The 24,501-nt window shown below is 42.8% G+C and overlaps 1 protein-coding gene across 4 annotated transcripts in view; it reads left to right on the forward strand.

Moving 5' to 3' along the window:
- The first annotated feature begins 1,176 nt into the window (after positions 1-1,176).
- Positions 1,177-24,501, forward strand: part of RALGAPA2 (Ral GTPase activating protein catalytic subunit alpha 2) — a 388,120-nt gene continuing 364,795 nt past the window's right edge. For all 4 annotated transcript variants that reach the window (XM_023731401.1, XM_023731398.1, XM_023731400.1 and 1 more), the window contains exon 1: positions 1,177-1,427. In XM_023731401.1, the coding sequence (XP_023587169.1) occupies positions 1,322-1,427 (106 nt within the window). In that variant the 5' untranslated portion in view covers positions 1,177-1,321. The remainder of the gene's footprint in view (positions 1,428-24,501) is intronic.

Consider the following 24,501-nt stretch of genomic DNA (forward strand, 5'->3'; position numbering starts at 1 on the left):
AAGGTTTATAAATCCTTGGCTCTTCCCACAAGTTACAGTTCATCTGGAGGTTAAAGACAGTTGGGTCGCCTCAATTTGGGTGGAAATCCCATGATTTTTAAACAGTCACCTAAAGCACTTGTCGAAAAAGCTGAAATGTGTCCAGGCTTGAAGCATCAAAGGTTACAGATGCCAGTAAATAATTCTACAGAGCTCTTGTAAGAAATCGCCAGACCATCCTCCACCTCAAAGTTTTGCCTCAGGGAACAGGCGCCCGGCCTTCAAAAGCACGCCTGCCTGAGAGGTCCCTCAGGTGCTCTATCTGGTTCTGTTGCTGGATTGCTATGTGACCTTGCACAACACTGACAACATGCACTTCCTTCGGAGCTTGCAAGGTTCAGAGGCGCCTTCCGCGCCCTTCCCGGTCGCACTTGGAGAGCAACCCCTTTCACTAAGTGAGGTTGGGTCCATAGATCCAAGGACTTCTTACCCAGAGCCTGGGCATGCCCTTCCATACTGTCAAAGCCATTCATTTTAGTGTGACAGTCAAAGGAGCTTCAACTTGCTCACACCCTGGTGTGAATCCAGAAGCCAAACCTTAAAATGGTTTGCATTTTCAAAGCCTTGAAACTTTTCTTACTGAAATGTTTTGTGGTTCACGTTGCACTATGGGGAAACGGGGAGGGCACGCAGACGGGAGCGTGAAAGTTTAGGCGCCCTGGGCCTCTCGGAGCAGGGGATGGACGGAAGGATTGTGGCCCGAAGCCTCGAACACTGAGGAGCACGCAGCTCCTCGTCTCCTGGAGAACTACATTTCCCAGAGTGCTTGCGGCCCACGGCGGGGCGGCTGGGCGGGGTACATGCTCGGAGTCGGCCCACTGACTCCCATCGAGCCGAGGGCGCGCCAGTCTGGTGGGAGGACCGCCTTGCGGTGCATGCCGGGGCTTGTAGTACGGCGGGCCTGTGGGTACGAGCTCCTCTGCGATTCGCTGCGCCGGATCGGCGCTCCGGGGGCGAAATCGCGGGCCTCCGGCGCAGGCAGACGGGTGTCCCGCGAGGCGGGTCTTGGCCGAGCGCGCGTGCGTCGCGCCCAAGGGTCCGGTGGCACCTCCCGGGGGGCGGGGCCGTCGTTTCGGGTCCACACCGCCTTCCCGCTCCGCCCCTCGCCTGGCCGGCCCGCCCCCTCTTCCTGGAGCCACAGTTGACGAGGCTGCAGGCGCTCGGCGCCGGGCGACGGGCTGTGAGCGGCTCCGCAACTAGCACTGTTCCGACCCTATGCGGTGACTCGCGCGGCGCAGGCGCCTCCTGCCCCGCCGGCGGGGCCTGGGCTTCCCACAGCGGGATGTTCTCGCGAAGGAGCCACGGAGATGTGAAGAAGTCCACCCAGAAGGTGCTCGATCCAAAGAAGGACGTCCTGACCCGCCTGAAGCACCTGCGGGCGCTGCTGGGTGAGCTCGCGTCGGGGCGCCGTGGGTCGGGGGAGCACCGCCTCGGACACCTGCCGGGAGGGCGTCTCCTGAGGGTCGACGGCTCGGGGAAGTCGAGGGCATTGGGGCGGCGACGTCGGATCCTGCTCTCCGGGTCGGGGCAGGGACCCCCAAGGCATTGTTCCCTGGGAAGGGGGCAGTCTGGCTCGCGGGCACCGTCCCTGCCGCCTTGAGTGTAAACTTAGATTATCACCCGACGTCCACCTCCCAGGTAACCTCGAGGCCGGGCACAGCTGTGACCATCCCCTTCCCTCCTCAGCAAACAGACTGGACCCCCAAGTCGTCCCCGTACACGGTCTGAGAACCTAAACAGAGTGGGACCTCAAGTGGTCCCAGCATAGATTTACCAGATTTAATTCAACTGTCATCTTCTCTCTCCCCTTTTAATTTTTTTTTTTTGAGTCTGCGACCCCAACTAGACTGAGCCACCAAGTGGTCCCAGAACAAATTTAACTGTCGTCTCCCTTCCCATGCCCCTCTTTTAAGTTTTATTTTCATTTTGGGTCTGGCTGCTTGAGTTTCTTTGTGTCTTTGGTATGAAGGGGCTCCTTGTGCCTGCTTGGCAGGAGTGGAGGCTTTCCTGAGTTGGGGGAGGCTGCTTCCCTTCATTGCCAGTGTAGCAGTGATGGTTATGGTGCCTCCCTGGATTTTGGGGACTGCTGGGTGGAGGTGCTGGGGAGTCCAGGTGGGCCTGGAGTTGACCTCTGATGAAGCTCACCTCTGTAGTGTGAGGTGTCCGCAAGGCTTCCTGTCACTGCAGCATGTGACCTGTAGCTGGCTTACTGAGGCTATGTTTTGTTTTCTATTTTCTTACCTCCTTAGTGTTAACTTTTGATTAGGATGAAAACACCTTTGCTGTCTCTAGACGGATTTGTCTTTGTGTATTTGGGGAACGAGAAAAGGACAACTTAAAAAATGTTTCTTCTAGATGTCTTTTTCATTCTTAAAATGAGCAAAAATCACTTGATCTAGTAGGACACATAGTCTTCATGTGACTATGAGAGAATATGGCATAAAATAATTCATTTTATACGTGAGAATTTAAAGATCTTGTTCATGACGTTAAAGGTCGCTAATTATTTCTGTTTATACTCTGTGAAGTGCCTCTAAAGAAAAAGAGATCTGATTTTGCCAAGGGAAGTTATTCACAATTGCAGATTCTTTAAAATTACGCTGTCTTGTTCAGTTTGGAATGAAATGTAAATTGGTTACCGTTAGAGGGGTAAGTTTTCAAGACTTTTGAAAGTGAAATGTGGTGTTCTTGGTAAGCTGAACTCTCTACTTCCTGTAGTAAAGTGCCATGCACACACAAGTCGCATTATGCGGGCTTCTTAGTCAGTAGTGACTGATTAACACCTACTGCAGGGATGTTTTTGATAAAGGAGAGTTGAGCAGTGTTTTAAAGCATTTGATACTTTGGAACTTTTTTTGTGTGTATATGGTAGAGAACTCAGACTTTGTTCTTGTTCAAGTCTACAAGATTAAGTTGGCCCCATTTGATAAAGGCAGCATCACTTCAACCTAGATCAGTTTGGTTTCATAGAGATACACAGTACACTCTTAGCATTCTAAGAAAGTAGATCGTTTTCAAGTCTGTGTAATTGTGGTTTCACTCTAAGATGTGTGTCTTATTTTGAGGAACTTTCTTTTATCATTTAACTGAACTCATTATGACCTCAATTTTGTAACATGTAGAGGGTCTATGATATTTCCTTAGGTGTATGTTGTTTTTGGTTAATGCATTTGTTCGTGAAATGACCCAGTTTCCTTTGTTTATTACTGTCATCTTTGTGGAAGCTGAGATTTTTATAAAATGTGCCTGAGGAGTTCTTGCCATGACGTTTAATGTAAACTTTCACCTGCAACTATAGTTTAAAGACTTAAAAGAAAAATGATGGATTAACCTACTAATTCCTATCACATCACGTATCTGTTTGGTTGCTACTTTTAAAAAAGGTTACTTAGAAAACAAGAGTGTTCTTGAACTGAAAGACAGGAATTAAGCCAAGATCAAGGAAACTATTTGAAGGAAATGAATAGTAATTACTATTGTATTTTTATCTGCATATTTATATAAAATTCCTGCTTTTCACATAGTTTATCTTCAAGTGATAGTAAAAATGTTATTTTTCTACATACAAAGATGATACCATTGACTTTGGGCTAGTTACTGCCTGTCTTTGAAACACGGTTTCTTTACTCTGTAAAATGCATATGGTAGTGTGTGCCTCATAAAGGTTATTGTGAGCTTGGAGTAGGCATTTAACAGTTTCCTCTCCCACTGCTTGTCACCAGCCATTAATAGGCTAGGACAAGTTTTTTTTAACTTTTTCCCATATAAAAATTTATATATACATTGTTATATGACTCTGATAGCTTTCCCCATACTGTGACAGCACACTCCTCCTTTCCACCCCTGATTCCCCATGTCCATTCAACCAGCTCCTGACCCTCTCTGCCTTCGCATCTCACCTCTGGACAGGAGCTCCCCGTTTAGTCTCTGGTATCTACTTGAGCCAAGAGGCAAACTCCTCACGAGTATCACTTTATGACCCACAGTCCAGTCCAATCCCTGTCTGAAGAGTTGGCCTTGGAAATTGTTTTAGTTCTGGGCTGATAGAGAATCCAGGGGCCATGCTAGGACAAGTATTTTGATAGGTAGTTTTTTTCTCCTCCTTTCTTATTTTTGACAATGTTGATGGATTTGTTTTCTCTTCATAAAAAAAATAGTCTGCATTTAAGACAACTGGCTGAGAAATGCACAATTAGTTGTGGAAGGTAGAATGTTTCTTAGTATCATGATAATGACTCCAATTAGACCTTGCTCAGATATGTTGGCCTGACTGTATATTGTAGATTGGATTGCTGTTATTAACTGTGTTATACAGAGGGGAGCAGTGGTGGCTCAGTGTTAGAATTCTCACCTTCCATGTGAGAGACCTGGGTTCAGTTTCCAGCCACTGCACCTCATGTGCAGCCACCACATGTCTACCAGTGGAGGCTTGTGTGTTGCTATGATGCTGAACAGGTTTCAGCGAAGCTTCCAAATGAAGAGACTAGGAAGAAAGACCTGATGATCTACTTCCGAATATTAGGCACTGAAAACCCTAATGATCACAGTGGTCTGATCTGCAACTGGTCTTGGCGATGGCGCAGGACTGGGCCCTGTTTCGTTCCACTGAGCACGGAGTTGCCATGAGTCCGAGGCCGACTTGACAGCAGCTAACAGCATTATACAGCGGGGGAAACTGAGGGCAGACAGGCCTTACTAGGTGCCAAGCAATGTTCTAAATGGTTTCCATGTGTGATGTTAATTAGAGGAAGAACAAAGAGCACTTAGGCTGCCTGACTTCCAGTTCTTCCTACACTGTTGAAATCATCATTGGGAAAGTAAATGGGTAAGGAAAACAAAAGAGAAACAAAAAACCACACGGTGTATTACCATATTGCTCTCATCCCACCAAAGATTCCATGTATAAATCGAAAGTTGAATGCCTACTATGAGTCCCAAGTTAGGAGTATAGAAATTGTATTGATATAGCAAGAAGACGAGATAGAAATAATAGTAAATGTATGTTATATAATTAGATAGTGGATTATATGGTAAACTCTATCACAGTATTTTAAGGAGCAAAAAAAGATCATTAAGAAAGGTGCGAAAAGCAGGGCTTCTGGAAGGAAGTTTTGCACGTTCTGGGCCATGAATGGTTAGACTGTGTAGCTCTGTCCAGTAGAAATGTAATGTGTCATGTTAAATTTTCTAGTTGTTGTGTGCCGTCTAGTTCATTCCGGCTCATAGTGACCCTATAGGATAGAGCAGGACTGCCCCATTGGGTTTCCTAGGCTGTAATCTTTACGGGAGCAGATTGCCGGGCCTTTTCTCCCACGGAGCAGCTGGTGGGTTTGAACCAACGACCTTTCAGTTAGCAGCTAAGTACTTAAATATTGGGCTACCAGGGCTCCTTAAATTTTCTAGTAGCCACATTAAAAAAAGAAACAAATGAAATTAATAATGTATCTTATTTAACCCAGTAGATCCAAGATACTATCATATCAATAGGTAATTGATATAAAAATAACAATATTTTTAATATTTTTTTCAGACTAGGTCTTTGAAATCCAGGGTATGTTTTATATTTACAGCACATCTCAGTTAGGCTAGTTGAATTTCAAGTGCTCAGTAGCCACGTGTGGCTGGTGGCTACATATTTGACAGAGCAGGGTTAGAATTTGGGAAAGTAGAGGGGGAGGTCAATTCAGACCAAAGAAGGAAGAGGGAAGAGCTGCTGGTGGGAAGAGCTGGTGGCAGAAATACACATGGCAATGATGTAGGAGGGTGAGGAAAGCCAGCCTGACTCCTACCTAGGTCAGGTGGGGAGTAGTGAGGGATAATGTTGAGCACTGAAGATAGGGTTATCAAATCTTTGTTCTCAGGGTGGCCAGAGTTTAAGGTAATAGAATACTGTATAAGCAAGGGAGCCCTGGTGGCGCAGTGGTTAAAAGCTCAGCTGCTAACCAAAAGGTGGGCAGTTTGAATCCACCAGCCACTCCTCGGAAACCCTATGGGGCATTTTTACTATGGGACAGTTCTAGGGTCTCTGTGAGTTGGAATCGACTGAAGGGCAGTGGGTTTGGTTTGGCTTTTTATAGGCAAGGAAAGGGATAAGGTGGGACAGTGAGTTGAACTGGGAGGCGGTGGGGGAGGAGAGGAGTGGTCTGGCATGCAAGAGCTGAGGCCTCTGGGAGTCAGATCCTAAAGGGCTTTGTTTGCTGGAGTTGGTAGCTCAGATCTTATCCTGAAGTGAGAGGGCCCTCTTGGAGAATTTTTAGCGGCTCAAATGATAAGATTTGAGAACTGCCTGTAGGCCAGGGGAAACCCTTGTGGCCTAGTGGTTAAGAGCTACATCTGCTAACCAAAAGGTCAGCAGTTTGAATCCACCAGGCGTTCCTTGGAAACTCTATGGGGCAGTTCTACTCTGTCCTATCGAGTTGCTATGAGTCAGAATTGACTCGATGGCAATGGATTTGGTTGTTTGGTTTTTGTAGGCCAGGGCCAGCAGGACCAGGATAAAAGGATTGGAGGTAGTGGGAGGAGTGAGACTGGAGGTGGGGAGAGGGATGAGAAGGCTTTTGTACTAATGGAGCAGATGAATGATGAGAGCCTAAAGTAAGACTCTGTCCAGCAAATGGAGAGGAGGGCCAGGATTACAGAGGGCCTGGTGGTACAGTGGTTAAGAGTTTGGCTGCTAACCAAAAGGCGGGCAGTTAGATCCACTAGGTGTAACTTGGAAACCTTATGGGGCAGTTCTTCTCTGTCCTGTAGGGTTCCTACGAGTTGGAATTAATTCAATCAATGGCAGTGGGTTTGGTTTTGGGTTTTGGTGGCACAGTGGTTAAGCGTTCAGCTGCTAACTGTAAGGCTGGCAGTTTGAACCCACCAACCACTCCCAGGAGAAAGATGTGGCAGTCTACTTCCATAGAGATTACAGCCTGGGAAACCTTGTGGACAGTTCTACTCTGTCCTACAGGGTGGCTGTGAGTTGGAATTGGTAGTGCAGCAAAACTAGTGATTCTGTAAGTAAAGCAATGAAAGTGAGATTTGCAGAAGGTAAGGAAGGAGGGATTAATCTGAAGGAGAAGAGATTGGAACCAAAGGCCACAGTCAAGTGAAATCAAGTGATATCAGGGTTTGGCGAGCTGAGAACAATCTCATAAATGCTCTATATACTGACAGAACAAAATATAATATTTTAGTATATTTTCTTTTGTGCATCTGTTGTTTAAGTAGGGGCAAGTTCACTTACAATTTTTACATGTTGCCTTTTAAACTTACTAGCATTTTCCCATGTTTTGTACCTCTCATTTTTATTAACTACACAGCATTTGTTGAGATTGTGTGCCATAACTTAGCTAATTCTTTCCTGGGTGGTTAAATTATTTCCTTTCTCTCTTTTTTTTTTTTCCTGATATAAATAATACTTGCTGTAAACATCTTGGAAAGCAGGTTTTCATATATTTTGTATTATTTCCTTAGAATAGATTTCATTGAAACTAAAGTGGTGAGTTTGAACATGTGTGTGACTCGATTCACCGTGCTTTTCTCGGGGCTGCTCTCATTGGCCCTCCCACCAGCATGCATTAACACTACCATTTTCATTGTAGTTTGGCCGGCAGTAAACTTGTTTTTATAATTTGCTAATTGGTGATAGGTGTTTGGTAGGATGGGAATGTCATGGATAGAATCAGAAAAGTTGAGTGAGGATTCCCTCTAATGAAGGGACATGATGAGTTTGTATTTTGCTTGCCAAGTTTGAAAAAATGGCAAGATGCAAGTGGAAATATCTGGGAAGGTTTTGGACATGTGGTCTGGAGCTTAAATGAGAGAATAGAAAGCTACGATATGGTTGTTTATCATCACCATGATCTCATGGAATCTTTCTACAACCTATGATGAAGGTAGTGTTCCTATCCTCAACCTACAGATGAGGAAACTGAGGCTTAGTGAGGTTAACTACTTGTCTGCCAGCATCCAGCTAGTAAGTGGCAGATCTGGGATTCATATGATTCTAAAGGATATGTTGTGCCTCTGCTGGTTATCTGATTCAAAAGTATATTTACATATCAGAAAATATATTTACCCAACAGAAGGGATGTTAACATATAAACAAGAGCCCAACAGTTTTTGCACATCTCCCAAAATGTGGCTTTTATGTTTGCTGCTATCTTCCTGGTCTGTTTTTCCATATTCTTCTAGGGGATTTGGGGCTATCATGTTTGATTTGAGCATGGCTGCTTCTTTGTAACAGTGATCATTTGCCATTTCATGTGCTCGGCAGACCTAGCAGGTGGTAAGATATTTGCATGGGCATTAATGCCACATGGACAGTTCTACAACTAGAACAAAGCTGGGAGGTGTAATTTTTGCTCTGTCAGTCTTAGTACGCTCTCTCTCAGTTGACGTTGTTTGGAGTAAAGTGGTTTCACCATAATGCTCCCTTTGCTAATTTTTCATGAATTGCTGACGTTTTATATCTGTAACCTCAGGATGTGAATGATCTTTGGACACATATATGTAACACAAATACGTCATCCCTGGTTCTAGTGCTTGAGGTTATCTAGACTTCTGATGTGAGAAAGGTAAATCAAGGATAAATGTCTGATTGAGCTCAGATGTTTTGTTTGCAATATCTGAAAAGGTTAGCTTCTACTTTTTATCCTGAGAAGGGAGATAATTGGTAGGTCCAGAATATTTTGATTTAAACTTTCATAATTTGTTTTTTTTTTTTTTAATAAGCCTTTTATTTATAACCAAAAACAAATCCATTGCCTTCGAGTCGTTTCTGAATCATAGTGACCCAGTGGGACAAAGTAGAACTGCCCCATAGGGTTTCCAAGGCCATAATCTTTACGGAAACAGATTGCCACATCTTTCACCTGCAGAGCAACTGGTTGGTTCAAACCTCAGACCTTTTGGTTAGCATCTTAACCATTATGCCTCCAGGGCTCCCTCCTTTATTTGTCAAAAAAACAAAACAAAACAAAACAAACCCATTGCCATCGAGTTAATTCTGACTCATAACGACCCTTTATTTATAGATGGTCATAAATATTTTTCCTAGCTGTTTAGAGTATTGATCTTTGGTCTCAAAACTGAGTACCATAGATAAAACTGTAGAGAATTGTTTATTTTTTTAAAAAAAAGTTGATTTTCAAAATAGCAAGTTGATTCCATTTGAATTTTAAAATTATATTTAAGAGAAGGAATGTAAGTTACTCTATTGTAAAATTAAGAATAACTGATGTATAAATTTAATAAACAACTATCTTGTCCTTGTATTTTTAAAAAAATTAAGTTTCACAAGCATTCTGTGTGTGTGTGTGTGTGTGTGTGTGTGTGTGTGTGTGTGTGTTGCTGCTGAGCTGGGTTTCATATCCAGAGATGAATAAGGTGCACAAGGCCAGGATTTATGGTGTGGTGGGAAACACAGATATTGGAGTGGGATGAAGCCATAGCGGTGGCCGCAAGACACAGAGAGGTGCAGCTGAAAGGCCTCTTGAGAGGTCTACCAGTGTTTCCCGAGGGAGGTCAGGTCTGAATAATAAATAGTGGAGATCACCAGGCCTGCAAGTTGGGGATGAAGGGACTGCAGGGACAGGCGCGTATACAAACGCAATGGTGTGAGCCACCATGGAGGTGAGTCTACAGTGGCTTCTATCCCTAAGTGTAGGTGGATGTTGGGAGCCTATAGAGGGTTTTTAAGGAGAGGAGAAACCAAATCTAGTGTGTTTCCCTAATGCAGTGAACAGTCTGGAGTTCCAGTCTCCCCGGACATTTGAAACATGGATGCAGGGAGAGAGAGGGCTACCCCATCCTTTTGGATCGCAAGCCATAAGCACGTAGCCTGGGCTGCCAGTGTTCATCTTTCTCACCATGTGGAGAGAGCCTGCCTCAGATTGGATTCCACCCTCAGAGGGACGCAGAACAGAGAGAGGGCTACCCCATCCTTTTGGATTGCAAGCCATAAGCACGCAGCCTGGGCTGCCAGTGTTCATCTTTCTCACCATGTGGAGAGAGCCTGCCTCAGATTGGATTCCACCCTCAGAGGGACGCAGAACAGAGAGAGGGACAGTGAGGAGGACCCCAGTGGACCATGTGTGTGTCGAGGGGTTCAGCCATGTCTGTGCCAGCTCCGCCCCTGAACTTCTCAGTCGCAGGAGCCAGTAAACACCCAGGCTTTGCTTTAGCTAGGCTGAGTTGAATTTTTGGGTCTTGCAACTGGGAGTACTGATTAATATGCCAGGAAGAGAGAGGGAGAATCCAAGTCAAGGATGGGTGTATGTGTATGATGTATGAGGAGATATGATTTTAATATTTTTTGAGAACTGGAGAAACTTGGACTTATTTATATTTAGGAGAAGGACTAATAAAAAGAGTAAAATTGAAGGCACAGTGTAGAGAGAGGGGATAATACTGGAGAAAGGTATGGTCTACAGTGGGATTAAGAGTGAGAGTGGGAGAGCAGGCTTCTTCTGAAGGAAGCAAGAAAGGGGTGCTGGAGGGCAGGGGTGTGGACGGAGCCCTCGTGACAGCTTCTGTTTTCTCGGAAGGTAAGAGGTGAGGTCATCTGTTAAGCCAGTTTTCTTGCTGATGTAGTGATAGAAACTTGATCAGCCTTGCTTCCTCTTCTGTGCTATGTACCCTCTTAAAGTACATGAAATATTGTAATCTTAAGGCTTTTTGTTGTTCTTTTTGGGAGTGATCTTACAAATGTAGTTAACTTATTGTGTTAAATACTCCGTTAGAAGGGGATATGTGTGTGTCTGTATATATATATATATAAATATACATATTTCTATAAATAAATGTAAATATACATAAAACCAGAAAACCAAATCCATTGCCATTGAGTCAATTCTGATTCATACCAACCCTATAGGACAGAGTAGAACTGCCCCATAGGGTTTCCAACGAGCAGCTGTTGGATTTGAACTGCCGACTTTTTGGTTAGGTTAGCACCTGAGCTCCCAACCACTGTGCCGCCAGGGCTCCAAATATATGTATTTACATATAAACACACACGCACACACGCACACACACACACACGCACACACACACATATACATATACAAAACCCAAACCAAGCCCATTGTTGTTGAGTTGATTCCGACTCACAGAGACTCTGTAGGATGGAGTAGAACTGCCCCATAGGGTTTCCAAAGCTGAAATCTTTACAGAAGCAGACTGCTGCATCTTTCTCCCATGGAGCAGCTGGTGGATTCAAAGTGCCTACCTTTTGGTTAGCAGCCGAGTGTTTAACCACTGCACCACCAGGCTTCTGTATATACATATATACAAAAATATATATACACATATACCTATATGTACGTGAGTGTGTGTGTGTATGTGTATAATGAGCATCATTTAAGTAGTGCAAATGTTGCCTGCCCTTCCACTCAGTGATTGATGTCACCCTTTAGCCTTTGCAAGATGTTTTGTCATATTCTCACTGGATCAAATTGCTACCTTAAGCTATCAGTTCATATTAATCATAAAAGGTATTTATTAAATATCTATTTGCTAATGTAATTTAGGTGGTTTGCAGTACAAATTATTTTTACATAGCTACAGCTTCCTGAATCTGTCAGTTCAAATAGTTTTTTTCCAGAATCTGTTAGCAAAACCCTTTGATGATGTTAAGAGAGGAATTTGTAGGAATTAACGCCTTTTAAAGGATATACCTTACAGATTCTTAGTATAGCTTTGTTTCTGAGTTCTGAATCTTCAGTTTAGGGTTTTAACTTTGATTTTTAGAAAAGAGATGTTTCATAACCCTTTTTATGTATTTCATATTTTTGAAAATGAAACTACATCTGGAAGATACTGAACACTACTTGAAAAGTAGTCGTGGTCTTTGACAGTAAATAATGTACTTTGATTTAGCTATAACAGTTATGCTTTGGTTAAAAAAAAAATCTCTTTTGAAAAAGATAAAGAGCCCATTGATATTGTCCTGTGTTTGATTTTAGTGTGGCGGTGCACATTTATTGAACCTCAACCATACTTTTAAGGACCCATAAGGTATGAGTGACATTGCTTGTGTTCAACTGTGGAACCATGAGATTACGTCTCTCAGATCTCCTAGTGCGGGAGTAGAACTGACTGACAGTTCCAGCTGCTGCCTGTCTGGATCCACCACCATTTTCCAGCCAAAGCCAAGCTTTCCTTGGGCTATTGTTGTTCTTGTGTACTGTCGAGTCAGTTCCAACTTACACTGACCCTATAGGACAGAGTAGAACTACCCCATGGGGTTTCCTAGTCTGTAATCCTTACGGGAGCAGATTGCCAGGTTTTTTCCTCCTGTTGAGCGGCTCTGTGTGTCCGACTAACCTTTTGGTTAGCTAGCCAACCTTTTGGTTAGCTAGCCAACCTTTTGGTAAGCAGCTGAGTCCTTAACCGTTGTGCCATCAAGGCTCCTTCACTTGGGCTACTCCAGGCTGATTACTGAGTGCTGCAAGAGTACTAATGCGGGCCCATTCCTGTGAGACCCAGGCGTCTCTGAAGGGTGACTTTGGCTTGAAGACTCCTCATTGGTCTGGCTGAAACTTTCTTAGAGCTGCACTGCAGTCTGAGATTCTTCCTGCCCAACCTTCCTTCCTTCCTTCCCCATCTCCTTTGCTGGTGTCAGACCTTCATTGTGGTCTGAAGCCTCTTCCTGCCTTCTCCAACTCCTTCTAGTTTACCTTTCACAGGCATTTCCCCCAGTAATCTCTTACATGTCTAATCCTGTCTTGGTGTCTACTTCTCAGAGAGGTGAAACCAACACACCATCCCTTTCTCCAGAAAGTGTTGCCTATCCTGCTAACTAAATTCTTCCAGGTGACATCCTAAGCATGTTACTTCTTTTTCTGAAGCCAAAAGTAACTAATGAACTGGAAAAATATTTGAAACTTACAGGAGAGAAAATAATTATATCCTTAATATATAAAGAGCTTCTATGTATCAATGAGAAAAGTTATGATAAATAAATTTTCAGAATATATGTACATATAAATCATGAATGAAGAGATGCCAAGACTCATAAATGAAAAGACCCATAAATGTCACTCACTAATAATCTAAGATGTTGTTGTTATTGTTGTTAGTGCCATCGAGTCTGTTCCAACTCATGGTGACCCTGTGTGCAGAGTAGAACTGCTCCATAGGGTTTTCAAGGTGTGACCTTTCAGAAGCATATAGCCAGGCCTGTCTTCTGAGATACCTCTGTGTGGGATCAGATTGCCAACTTTTTGGCTATTAGTCAAGTGCTTAACTGTTTGTGCCACCCAGGCTGCCTGATAATCTAAGATATATAAATTGAAAGATTAAACTGTATTCACCATTATATTAGCAAAGTTGCTTTTGTTGGGGTCGTTGTTGTTTTTTTCCCTAATGATAATACACTGTGTAAGTGCCTTAACACACTTCTGATAGGATTGTAAATTGGTATACTCTTTCTGGAAAGCAATGTTCTTAAAAATGTACATATCATTTGAGCCAATTTCCTTTTCTAGGAAACTATAAGAGATATACGTAAAGACTATTCTCTTAAGAAATGAATTACAACATAGTTTGCATTTAAAAAAATATTTTTATTGAAATGAAATTCACCTAACATAAAATTGACCATTTTAAAGTGAACAATTCAGTGGCATTTACTACATTCACAATGTTATGCAACCACCACCTCTAGCTCATTCCCAACATTTCACCACTCCAAAAGAAAACTCAGTACCCGTTAACAGTCACTCCCTATTCTCCTTCCCCCCAGCCCCTGACAACCACCTGTGTGTGTGTGTGTGTGTGTGTGTGTGTGTTTGTGTGTGTGTGTGTGTATGTGTGTGTATTTAAGCAGACTGAGTTTTTCTTGCTTTATTAATTCTGCTCCACCAGAGTGGTAGTATATGTTGAGTACATTTATACATTTATACTAGTTAGGACTTTGGGTTGCAAGTGGTAGAAACCTAATTCACCATAACTTAAGCAAAAAAGTGGATTTAATGATAAACTAATATTTAATGATAAACTAATATTTAATGATAAAAAGCCTCAGGGAACATTTGGCTTTAGGTATGGCAGTCTACAGAGATTTAAGTGATATCTGAGGCACTCACCCACTCTCACATCCATTCTCTCTTTTTCCACCTCCCCCACGCTCCTCTCTACTCTTGGATTTGTTTTTTGCATATTTGTTTGCTTGTTTTCTGTGTCTCTGCTTAGTTCTCAGGCTGACTCTGCCAGGTGCCCAAGAGATGGTCCCTAGCAGTGCCAGGCTGACATATCTTGGTGACTAGTGACCCTTGAAAAAAGCATGTCTTCTCCCCCAGGGCCCATGCCAGTGCCTGAGAAGCACTCTGATTGGCCCTACCTCTGTCATGTGCCCATTCTGTACCAATCACTGGGTAAGGAAGATGGGGTACTCTGATTGGCCTTCCTGGATTACATGCCCTGTTCCAATAGACGCAATTTCATTCTGGCTTGCATTTTTCTGTGAAAGTAGTTCTGGAAAGGCATTCTGGCACATTCTCACCCTAAACATCACTGTGTATATATCTCTGCCCTTGCCCATATATACACCAAGTGGAGTTCATGGACTTTTGTGCCAATGATCCTGGCTCATTGAGAAAACCTTTAATGACATTTTATAAATTCTACTTGAAACTATGGGAGTAATATTTGAGAGTTATTTATCTAATTTGAGAGAAGTAGGGGACTACCCTTTTAGTAATTGGGATTTGAGTCTGCCTAGGTTAGACTATATCCACTGATTTTTTTTTTTTTAAATTGTGGTAAAATATATATAACAACAACAAAACAAACCCTGCCATTTTAACCATTCCTAAGTGTATAATTCAGTGACTTTGATAACTTTCACAGTGTTGTGCAACCATGACCACTATCCATTTCCAAAAGTTTCATGTCACTCCGAACAGAAACTCAGTACCTCTTAAGCAGTAACTCTCCATTCCTCTTTACCCCAGCTCCTGGTAACCAGTAATAAACTTTTGTCTCTATGCATTTGCCCATTCTAGATATTTCATATAAGTGGGATCATACAGTATTTGTTCTTTTGTGTCTGACTTATATCAGTCAGCATAATATTTTCAAAGTTCATCCACGTCACAGCATGTATCAGAACTTCATTTCTCTTTATGTCTGAATAATATTCCATTGTATGAATATATCTCATTTTGTTTACCCATCCGTTGATGAACACTTGGGTTGTTTCCATCTTTTGGCTGTTGTGAATAATGCTGCAATGAACATTGGTGTACAAGTATCTGTTTGAGTCCCTTCTTTCGAGTCTTTTGGGTGTATACCTAGGAGTGGAGTTGCCAAATCATATGGTAGTTGTATGTTTAACTTTTTGAGGAAATGCCACACTCTTTTTCACAGCGGCTGCACCATTTTACATTCCCACCAGTAATGGACAAGCATCCCAATATCTCCACATCCTCGTCAATACTTATTTTCCATTTTTCTGATAATAACCACCCTTATGGGTGTGAGGAAACCCTGATGGCGTAGTGGTTAAGTGCTATAGCTGCTAATCAAAGAGTCTACAGTTCAAATCCACCAGGCACTCCTTGGGAATTAGATGGGGCAGTTCTCCTCTGTCCTGTAGGGTCAGTATGAGTTGGAATCAGCTCGACAGCAATGGGTTTTGTGGGTGTGAAGAGGTATTTCATTGTGGTTTTGTGTTTCCCTAATGACTAATGACATTGACCATCTTTTCATGTGCTTGTTGGCCATTTGTACGTGTTCTCTGGAGAAATGTCTATTTAAGTTCTTTGCCCATTTTTTAATTGGATTGTTTGTCATTTTGTTGTGAAGTTGTAAGTTGTAGGAGTTCTTTATATATGCTGGATATTAAACCTTATCAGATTGGTGGTCCCCAAATATTTTCTCCCATTCTGTAGGTGACACAGCAGATGTAACAGTATCTGAGGCTGCTGCTGGTCAGGCAGTGGAGAGTCGGATGATTTTCTGGAGGTTATGGCAGCCCCTTGGGGAAGACCATTTTGGTCATTGCTGAGTTAATTTTGCAGGAATGCTGCCCTTTCAGCCTGTCTAGGAGGAAGGTCATTCCACTTGCAAGCTGACTCTGGTGTCCTGTTTAAATAAACCAACTTCCGTGTCCTCCTTTGACTGCAGTAGCCATCCGGTTCTGAGACTTGTGCCGTTTCTCTCCTATGTTCTTTAAAAAAAAAAAAAATTTCCAGGTGTGCTTTCCTCCATCATTTTCTGTTACTATTAGACTTAATTAGGTGAACAGTATGAGGAGCCTGACTGCCGAAATTCGAGTCCTGGCAGTGACCTAACCTTTCTTAGCCTTTCCTCTCACTAGCCATAAGGACAGTATCCTAGATTCGTTGGAAGTTTAATTGAGATAATGTATACAAAGCTCTTTTGTAAGCTGTTATATAATTATTCATATTAATTATTTGACATAAGTAAGACAAGACTCTCCCCATCCCCGTCACGCCTTCTTTAGTTGTTGGGAACAAAGGACTAGAGGTTACCATTTAGCTCCTGCTGTCAGAAATGAATTAGTACTGCAGGAGCACTTTCCTGTCTTATTTCTATCTTCAACGCTTTCCCTAAGGAGTGGTTTTTACTGTAACATAGGCTAGCCCCAGTTCAGAAGCAATTATGCATTGCCTTAAAAAAGTCTGATAAAACTTGATTCCTATAGAAGGAATAAATATATTAAAATATAAAACACATTTGATCATCATATTTGATTGGTATATACAATGTATTTTATTATGTTGGTACTTGATAGCTCTTAAAAACAAACTTTTAGAACTCTGCATTTGAGAAATGTGTCAAAATGTTTTAAGTAAAAATAACCCTTTTATGACTGACTTATTTTAGTCAGCATAATGTTTTCAAGATTCATCCGTGTTATATGTATCAGGACTTCATTTCTCTTTATGGCTGAGTAAATATTCCATTGTATATATATACTACATTTTTTATCCCACTTATATAAAATAGGCAAATATATAAAAATAAAAGTTTAGCAGTGGTTACCAGGGTTGGGAGGGAGGAAGAGCGAGGCCATCTTGCTTAGGGCGCACTGAATTTCTATTATTTGTGGTGGGATAATTTGGGAGCTAAACATAACCAATGTTACTGAATTGTACATGCAAAAAAATGTTGGATTGGAAAATATTTTGTTATATATATTTTTACCACAATAAAAGAATACAAAATGTATAACTGTGGGAAAAAAAGCCCTACTTTTTAAAACTTTAATATTAATATTTGGAGTAAATCTTTATACAGAACTACTTTTACAAGTGGACTATGAACCCAGTATAACAGAAATGTTAACATCTTTCTAATTTTTAAGAATTTTATTTTCTATAGCTGGTTAATGTTATAGGGTATAAAGAAATGAAAATAAATCTTAGGAAATGAAGTGGGATAAATATAATTTTTATGAACTTTTAAATTGTTTCCTGTTCTACTGTCAGTTTTTATTTCAGCTGTGTATCTACAAGGATGTATTTGGTTGCAGGTAACATAAAACTCAAATATAAACCTAAATTTTAAGGATTTTTTTTCTCCTATTAAAACGGTCCTGAGACAGGGTGGCCCCAGATCATTAACAGTCCAGGTTCTTTCCACCTCTCTGCTCTGCCATCCTCAGTGTGGTAGGTTTGTTTTCAGGTCAGCTCACCTCAGGGTGGCAAAGTGCCCACAGCCATTGTAAGCATCGTACTCAGATAGCATAATATCCAGAGACAGGAAAAAAAGGGGCACTTCTTCTAGGTATCCCTTTCAGAAGAGTGAATCTTTTCTCAGAAATCTCTATCAGACTCCCTCCCGTTTGTTATCGACCAGCACTGGGTCACATGTTGAGCCTAAACAAATCTTTGACAAGGAAAATGGAACCCATAATTGGCTTGGCAGCATCAGTTCCCAACCGCCGGGGCTGAGGACTGGCCAGCTTCCCTGAAGGGCATTGCTTTGTGGAGGAGGATGATCTCTAAGCAAAATGAGGCCTTTGTTACAAAGGAAGAGTAGGGGCATGTTGGGGAGGTAATGATTAGGTTAGGGATGGGGTCAGAGGGAAACTAGCAGAGTCTGTGCCAGGCTGCTCTCACTTTTTAGTTTAAAATGCCATGCAGCGCGCCTATGGAAATAAATGTTTAATTATGACACATTTTTAAATATATGTGTGTTTTTAGGGAAAAAGATTAGAAATATTTAAAACAGTATAATTGGTATGTACAATATGTCTGTAAGGTATTTCAGAAACAAAACTATCAGCAAAGCGAGAAGATGAGTTTCATTTAATTTCCTGCAAATAGGAATATGTGATTTCGGTACCAGCACACTTCCGGAAGTATGTTAGTGTTCTAGTCTTCTTTTCCTTTCTTGTGCCAGGGTAGTGGCACATGGGCACAGGCGTACGTGTGTATTAGCTGTTGGTCCTGAAGAGGACTGAAAATTGATCATTGGAGTAAGCAGTGTGGAGCTCCCTAGAGTAGTGGGGGCAAAGTCTGATTGGAGTGGATGCTTTAGTTGGGTGGGTGTTTTATTATTTTACATTGTAGGTTACATATATATAAAACCTATTCTTTCACATGTATCAAATAGTTAATATAAAAATTAAAAAAATATTTTGTATCTAGCACATGACCAGGGCTTTGAACTGGTTCTTCCCAGTTCGGTCATGGCCAAGGAAGCAAAACCGGAACTGATCCAAGTTATTAAAAATTGGGTGAACTGGAACAGTAACTGGAATGGAAAAAATTACAGGTCAAAGCCCTGCTAGAAACCTTATCTTCCTCTTAGAAAACAAGGGCAGCATACTTGTTGCATAGCAACCAAATCTTTGGTGCCATTGGATTTTGAGCAGAGTCAGAGACCGTGGTGCCCTGCTCAAAGATGGTGGCCAACCGCACCATTTGAACGTGTCACTCTCCACAGTCCTGCCAATAATTCAGTCTCACACATCAGGCTTCTGAAGGGGCTTACTGTGCCTCTTCCAAGTTTCCCACTCTAGGGCTTCAACTCATAATTTTTCCCATTGTGGTTACCATTCCGGAGCACCCAAATTGTAAAAATTCAGATCCGTTCCAATTTCTCTTCGTTGGCTGTGACTGAACCAGTTTGTTCTGGTTCGAAGCCCTGCACATATTCACCTGTGCTGAAGCCCTGCACATATTCACCTGTGCTGAAATAAATACTTTTGATTAAATCAAGGTTGAAACTGGGACTCAGATTTTACTGAGTGAATATGATGGAAGGAGAAAGGGGCTATAGTGCTGAGGGACAATTAAAGGACTGATTAAAAAGATGAACCGTGGAAACTAAGTTAGGAAAGAAAGGAAGTGAGGACTTGAGGGGACATCATAGATAGTGAAAAGATGTTGAGATCATTGGATTGAAGAACTCAGTAGGGTTGAGGAGTTGTTGGAATTAGGATTCCAGAGGAGTGAGCAGGAAAGAAAGAAATGATGAATGTCAGGAGAGTGGGATGCTTGAAATTGGGACTTTGGATGAGGGGAGCTTATAAATAATGGCCATGTCTAGGATCATTCGTTCTGTCGGTGGAGGCTTGTGAGTTGCTGTGATGCTGAACAGGTTTCAGTGGAGCTTCCAGACTAAGACAGTCTATGAAGAAAGGCCTGGCGATCTACTTCTGAAAATCCTATGAATCACAATGGTCTGATCCCCTTGTGCATGGGGTCACTCGAGGTTACCATCACCACCACCACCAACAGGATATGACCATGAGAGTGTGTGGCAGAGGTGGGGTGGAGGTCACAATCATTAGAGATGAGGAAGTCAGGGATCATCCATGTGAATGTTGAAATCACAAAGAAGGACAGTGCTAGCAGTGGAGGGAAAGACAGTGAGCCAGTCCCTGGAATTTTCAGGGAGTGTCCTGGGAGGCTGAAATAGTGCATGCAACTGGGCTGGTTGGTGGAGGTAGTTTGTGGTATAGATTATTGGTACGAGCACCAAAGAAGTGTTTTTTGTGCGTAAATGGATAATTTATTTTATAAGGATCAGTACAAAGCTGTTTCCTATGAAGTGGAGGTTAAAGATGTCCCAAATGTCCAACTTTTCCAAACTGCTGTACCACTCCATCATCTCTAACATCAACTACTCACTTTCCCTCAGTGTTCTCCCTCCCGTCTTTGGGTTCTGTAATTCACTGTGACATCTCATAGAACTCACAAACTGTCTCAAGGAAATGGTTCATGTGGTTCTGGAGGCTGGCAAGTCCCAGATCTGTGGGTCAGGCATAGGCGTCTTCTGACCCACATAGCTGCAGGGGCTGATGAACCCAAACCAGCAGGTCATACCACAGGCTGCTGTCTCACAAGGCTGTGGAAGCTGGCAAATTAGGTCAGACAATAGGCTACTGGCCCACGGGGCTGTGGAGGCCAGGGAATCCCAGAATCGGCAAGTCAGACTGCAGGCCACTGGCTCAAGTCCCAAGAACCAGAGGCTAGACAATCACGAAGCAGATGCAGGATCCAGATACGGAGAGAGCAAGCCCTGCCAGGATACACACATATATACCCTGGATGCAGGCCACACCCCAGGGAAGGTCGTAACTTGAATAAGGGTGGGACTTGAGTCACACCCTCCCGCAAGGCTGTGACTCAAGGATGCACCCCACACCAATTTTGCCCCACTATCATGTAGAGGTTAGAGTGTATAACACGTAAAATGGAGGACAAACGTACAATACTGGGAATCAAGGCATAGCCAGGTTGACACACAAACCCAGCCATCACAGGTTCCATATATCTTATTTGCATAGTCCCACTCAGTCATCGTGTGTGAGTCACAAAGACCACGGGTAGAAGGGCCATATTAAGTAATTCATTGCTCAGAGTGTGTGTGAGAGGAAGGAAGGAGGATGGTCTGGAAATTGCAGCGCAGAGCAGGGAAGACACCTACCTCATTTATAGACCAAGTGGTGTGTGGGTATAGGAGGAAAATAGAAGCCTTATCTGACAGGCTACAGGGAAGGGGGAGGGAACCTTTAGAGATGTGGTGAAGTAGAGAGCATGGGGTGAGCTTTAGAGGATATGATGGGTGAGAGGGATGGGAGCTGGGGTCTGATTAAGTGAGGCCCAGAACTGTCTGAGGATGACAGTTGGAGATGAAGTTCATGTGGGAGGCTTGGGTTTCTAGGGAGATGGATGGAAACAGGAGTGCAAGGCCTTGATGGGACATCTCCTGATGTGCACCTGGGAGGCAGTCCATGGTCACTTCTGTTTTTAGTCTCCTCGTTGAGACTGGTCTCTTCGGCAGCTTGGGAGGTGAGAAAGAGGGCATGGGTATCTTGCAGGAGCCAAGAGGAGGACCTCCCATCACTCTGCTAGGGTGGGGTGGAGTAAGGGAGGGGCCAGGATTATTTTTGTTGTTGCTAACTTCAGGAGTAATTCCACGTCAAATACTTCCAATTGCTGCAGCCATTGGGCTTCTGGGAGGGAACTCAGAAGCCAGAGACTAAAGGTTCAGATTTGGGAGACCTCTGCCCAGAGCTGGTGGCTGAATCTGTGGGAGGGGTGAGCTCCCCAATAAGAGAGACATTTATGTTCATTTTTTCTTATTTTAGAAATTGCTTATAGCTGTTATAATCTGGGTCTCTTTGTGATCACTGCCAGTTGTGCTCATTTTAATTGAGAGACAGAAAGGAATTGTGGGTCAGAGGACATATTTTTAAAAATGTTCAACTTTGGTAATATTTACTCATGTAATGGTTATGCCTTAAATTTTGGACTTGTAGCAGGCATAAAAATACCTGTGTGTGTCAAAAAATAGGATATGCTGCTAATTTATTGCTGTTTTGTAGATAATAGCTTGTTAAAAAGTAAAGGATAATATAACAAAATTAATATAAATTCGCTTAAAATGTATATTGATAAATTTAAGTTATGCTGCTAAATAGCATGTTTCTGATTTTAGATTTTTTTCTTATATAATGTAGAGACTTTTATGTAATAAATAAACTATAAATATTAATTTAAGAAAATGCATACCATTGGTAGTTTGAGGCGTGGGCAACCAGGGACCATACATTTGTGCCATAATTATTCTGAAAAACATTGCTCTTTAGTAGAAATTAATAATTATAGAGTGATTCTTTATTATTACCCTGTTTTATTAATTCCTCATCTGTAGCAGCCCTGACTCCTTCCTCCTGATCTGGAGGAATCATTTTTGTTCATTACTATAAGACGTTTTGCCCTGATTTTTAAAAAAATAATCATTTTATTATTTGCTGTCACCTTCAGGAATGGTTTCTTCTCATTCTTAGCAAGCCTCTCCACATATCCAGATTTGACTGATCGATGCCAGTGTTTACTGGGCATTTCTTCAGTGCTGTGCCCTGGGTACATGAAGACTCCACCCTCTGCCTACACTCTGTCGGGGCAGGAGGGGCACCTGAGGCTAGGTGGTGGTCAGGGAAGGCATCCTTCTGTGCGAGCTGAATTGGGGGGTGTGTAGGATTTAGCTAAGGGAGGCTACAGGGACTCGGTGTACCTTCCTCAAAGCTCACCTCCCATTCTATCCTCTTTCCTGGGGCTTCTAAAACCACTACATCTTTGATCTGACTTCAGGCTTCAGAGTGTGAGAGCACTTGGGGCTGGAGCCTTTCATCTGGCATGGATAAATTTTGTCCGTCCGCAGGAAGATTTTATATTTGTGTATCAGTATGGGATATTTTTTTAGGTCTACATACAGAGGCCTTTTTCAGATTTGAATTTTTCTTTAGTAACAGCAGTGATGAGGAAGCACAGTCAGCACCTACATACAGACTGTCTTAGGGTCTCATTACCCACTGAGACTTGAAACTAAACTGCTTCAATCTTCGTTGGGTAGGTTCTGCCTCCTCACCTAGGTGAGCCCCTGGTCCCGTACCTGTGGTTAGCTCAATACTGCACACACAGGAGGTACTAAAGCATACTGGGTTCAAGTGACTCTGGTTAGCACAGGTCACTGTTGACAGAAAGTTTGTATCAACGGGCAGCCTTTGTGATTTGGATTCCTTTTTTTGCTTTTCTTCCTTTAATGGAGGTGACAGTGTGTTATATTTTGGCGGAACCTCTTCATAAGCTTGACACAGTGGTTAAGAGCTCAGCTGCTAACCAAAACGTCGGCAGTTCGAATCCACCAGCCGCTCCTTGGAAACTCTGTGGGACGGTTCTACTCTGTCCTGTAGAGTTGCCATGAATTGGAATCGACTTGATGGCAATGGCTTTGGTTTTTTGTTTTTTTGGTTTCTTCATAAGCTTGCCAGCTCGTACACTAGTGAAGCTGCTTTGCAATGAGTTTCTTCTTCCCTACCAAAATCTCTACAATGCTGTTGTGTGACAAACCATCCCCAAACCCAGTGGCTTGCATAAGCCTTAACAACAAGCATCTGTATTTCTCCCTCATGGGTGCATGGGCTGGTGGGGCGGCTCCAGACTGCAGGCTGGGTCTAGGTGTGCTCCATCTTTTTCCTCATTTCCCTTGGATCAGCAGCTACCAGGGATTTCCAATCACTGCCCTGTCCTGTTTCAGACAGCCTGTTGGCCAAACAAGTCAGGAGGTTAGCCTCCAGTCAGTGTTGGTGGAGGGAAGAAATACTTTGTGGCTTTTTTACAAACAAACACAAGAGGGAAAGAGGGCAGGGACCTTAAAACCAAAAACCAAACCCATTGCTGACAAGTCGATTCCGACTCATAGTGACCCTATAGGACAGAGTAGAACTGCCCCATATGATTTCCAAGGAGCACCTGGTGGATTCGAACGGCTGACCTTTTGGTCTTAACTACTATGCCACCAGGATTTCCGTATGGACCTTGGAAGTTGTTAAAAAGTGAAATCAATCAGAATCCTATGAGCTGAAAGTAATGGTGCATTATTGATGCCATTCTTCCTTCTCAAGGGTTTCTGCCTTGTGTCTCAGTAGTTTATTTGCACCTCATTATTTTCTTTGTTCTCACGGAGCATTTCTAAATGACCATTTTATTAAGTTGTCGGGTTCGGTTTGAATTCTTCACTTACCCTTCTCCCTATTGCTAGCCTACGATTTTTTAGCTCTCGGTGCCGTTATCCAGGGAATTTGAGCAAAATAGGAAACAATGTCCGTCTCCCCATACATACAGGTGTGTGTGCTGGGCTGGGATGGCTCTTCCTTCTGGGGTGGGGAGGGAGGTCATTCCCTGCCTGGGAGGAGCTGCATCCTACTGTGACTCCTGAATGGGATAAGGAATCTTTCCCCCTTCCTTTGGTGCTTTCTAGGGGTCTGCTGGAAGCAGGTATCCTGAGGCTCTGTTGTGATCCTTCCAATTAAAAAGGAGTAGAATTGCTATTGAAAAGGATTATATGTGGTAGGGAATGTAGGGATAATCTTACTGGTTTTGTGAGGTATGTTTACTAGTAGTGCTTATTGCCGTATTGGGACTAAGTGCTGTTTAATAAGGGACAGTCTCATTAAGTATATGAGTTTTGTGTCACTGAATTTTA

This window comes from Trichechus manatus, unplaced genomic scaffold (genome assembly GCF_000243295.1).
Source record: "Trichechus manatus latirostris isolate Lorelei unplaced genomic scaffold, TriManLat1.0 scaffold00042, whole genome shotgun sequence".
In the NCBI taxonomy this organism is placed as follows: domain Eukaryota; kingdom Metazoa; phylum Chordata; class Mammalia; order Sirenia; family Trichechidae; genus Trichechus; species Trichechus manatus.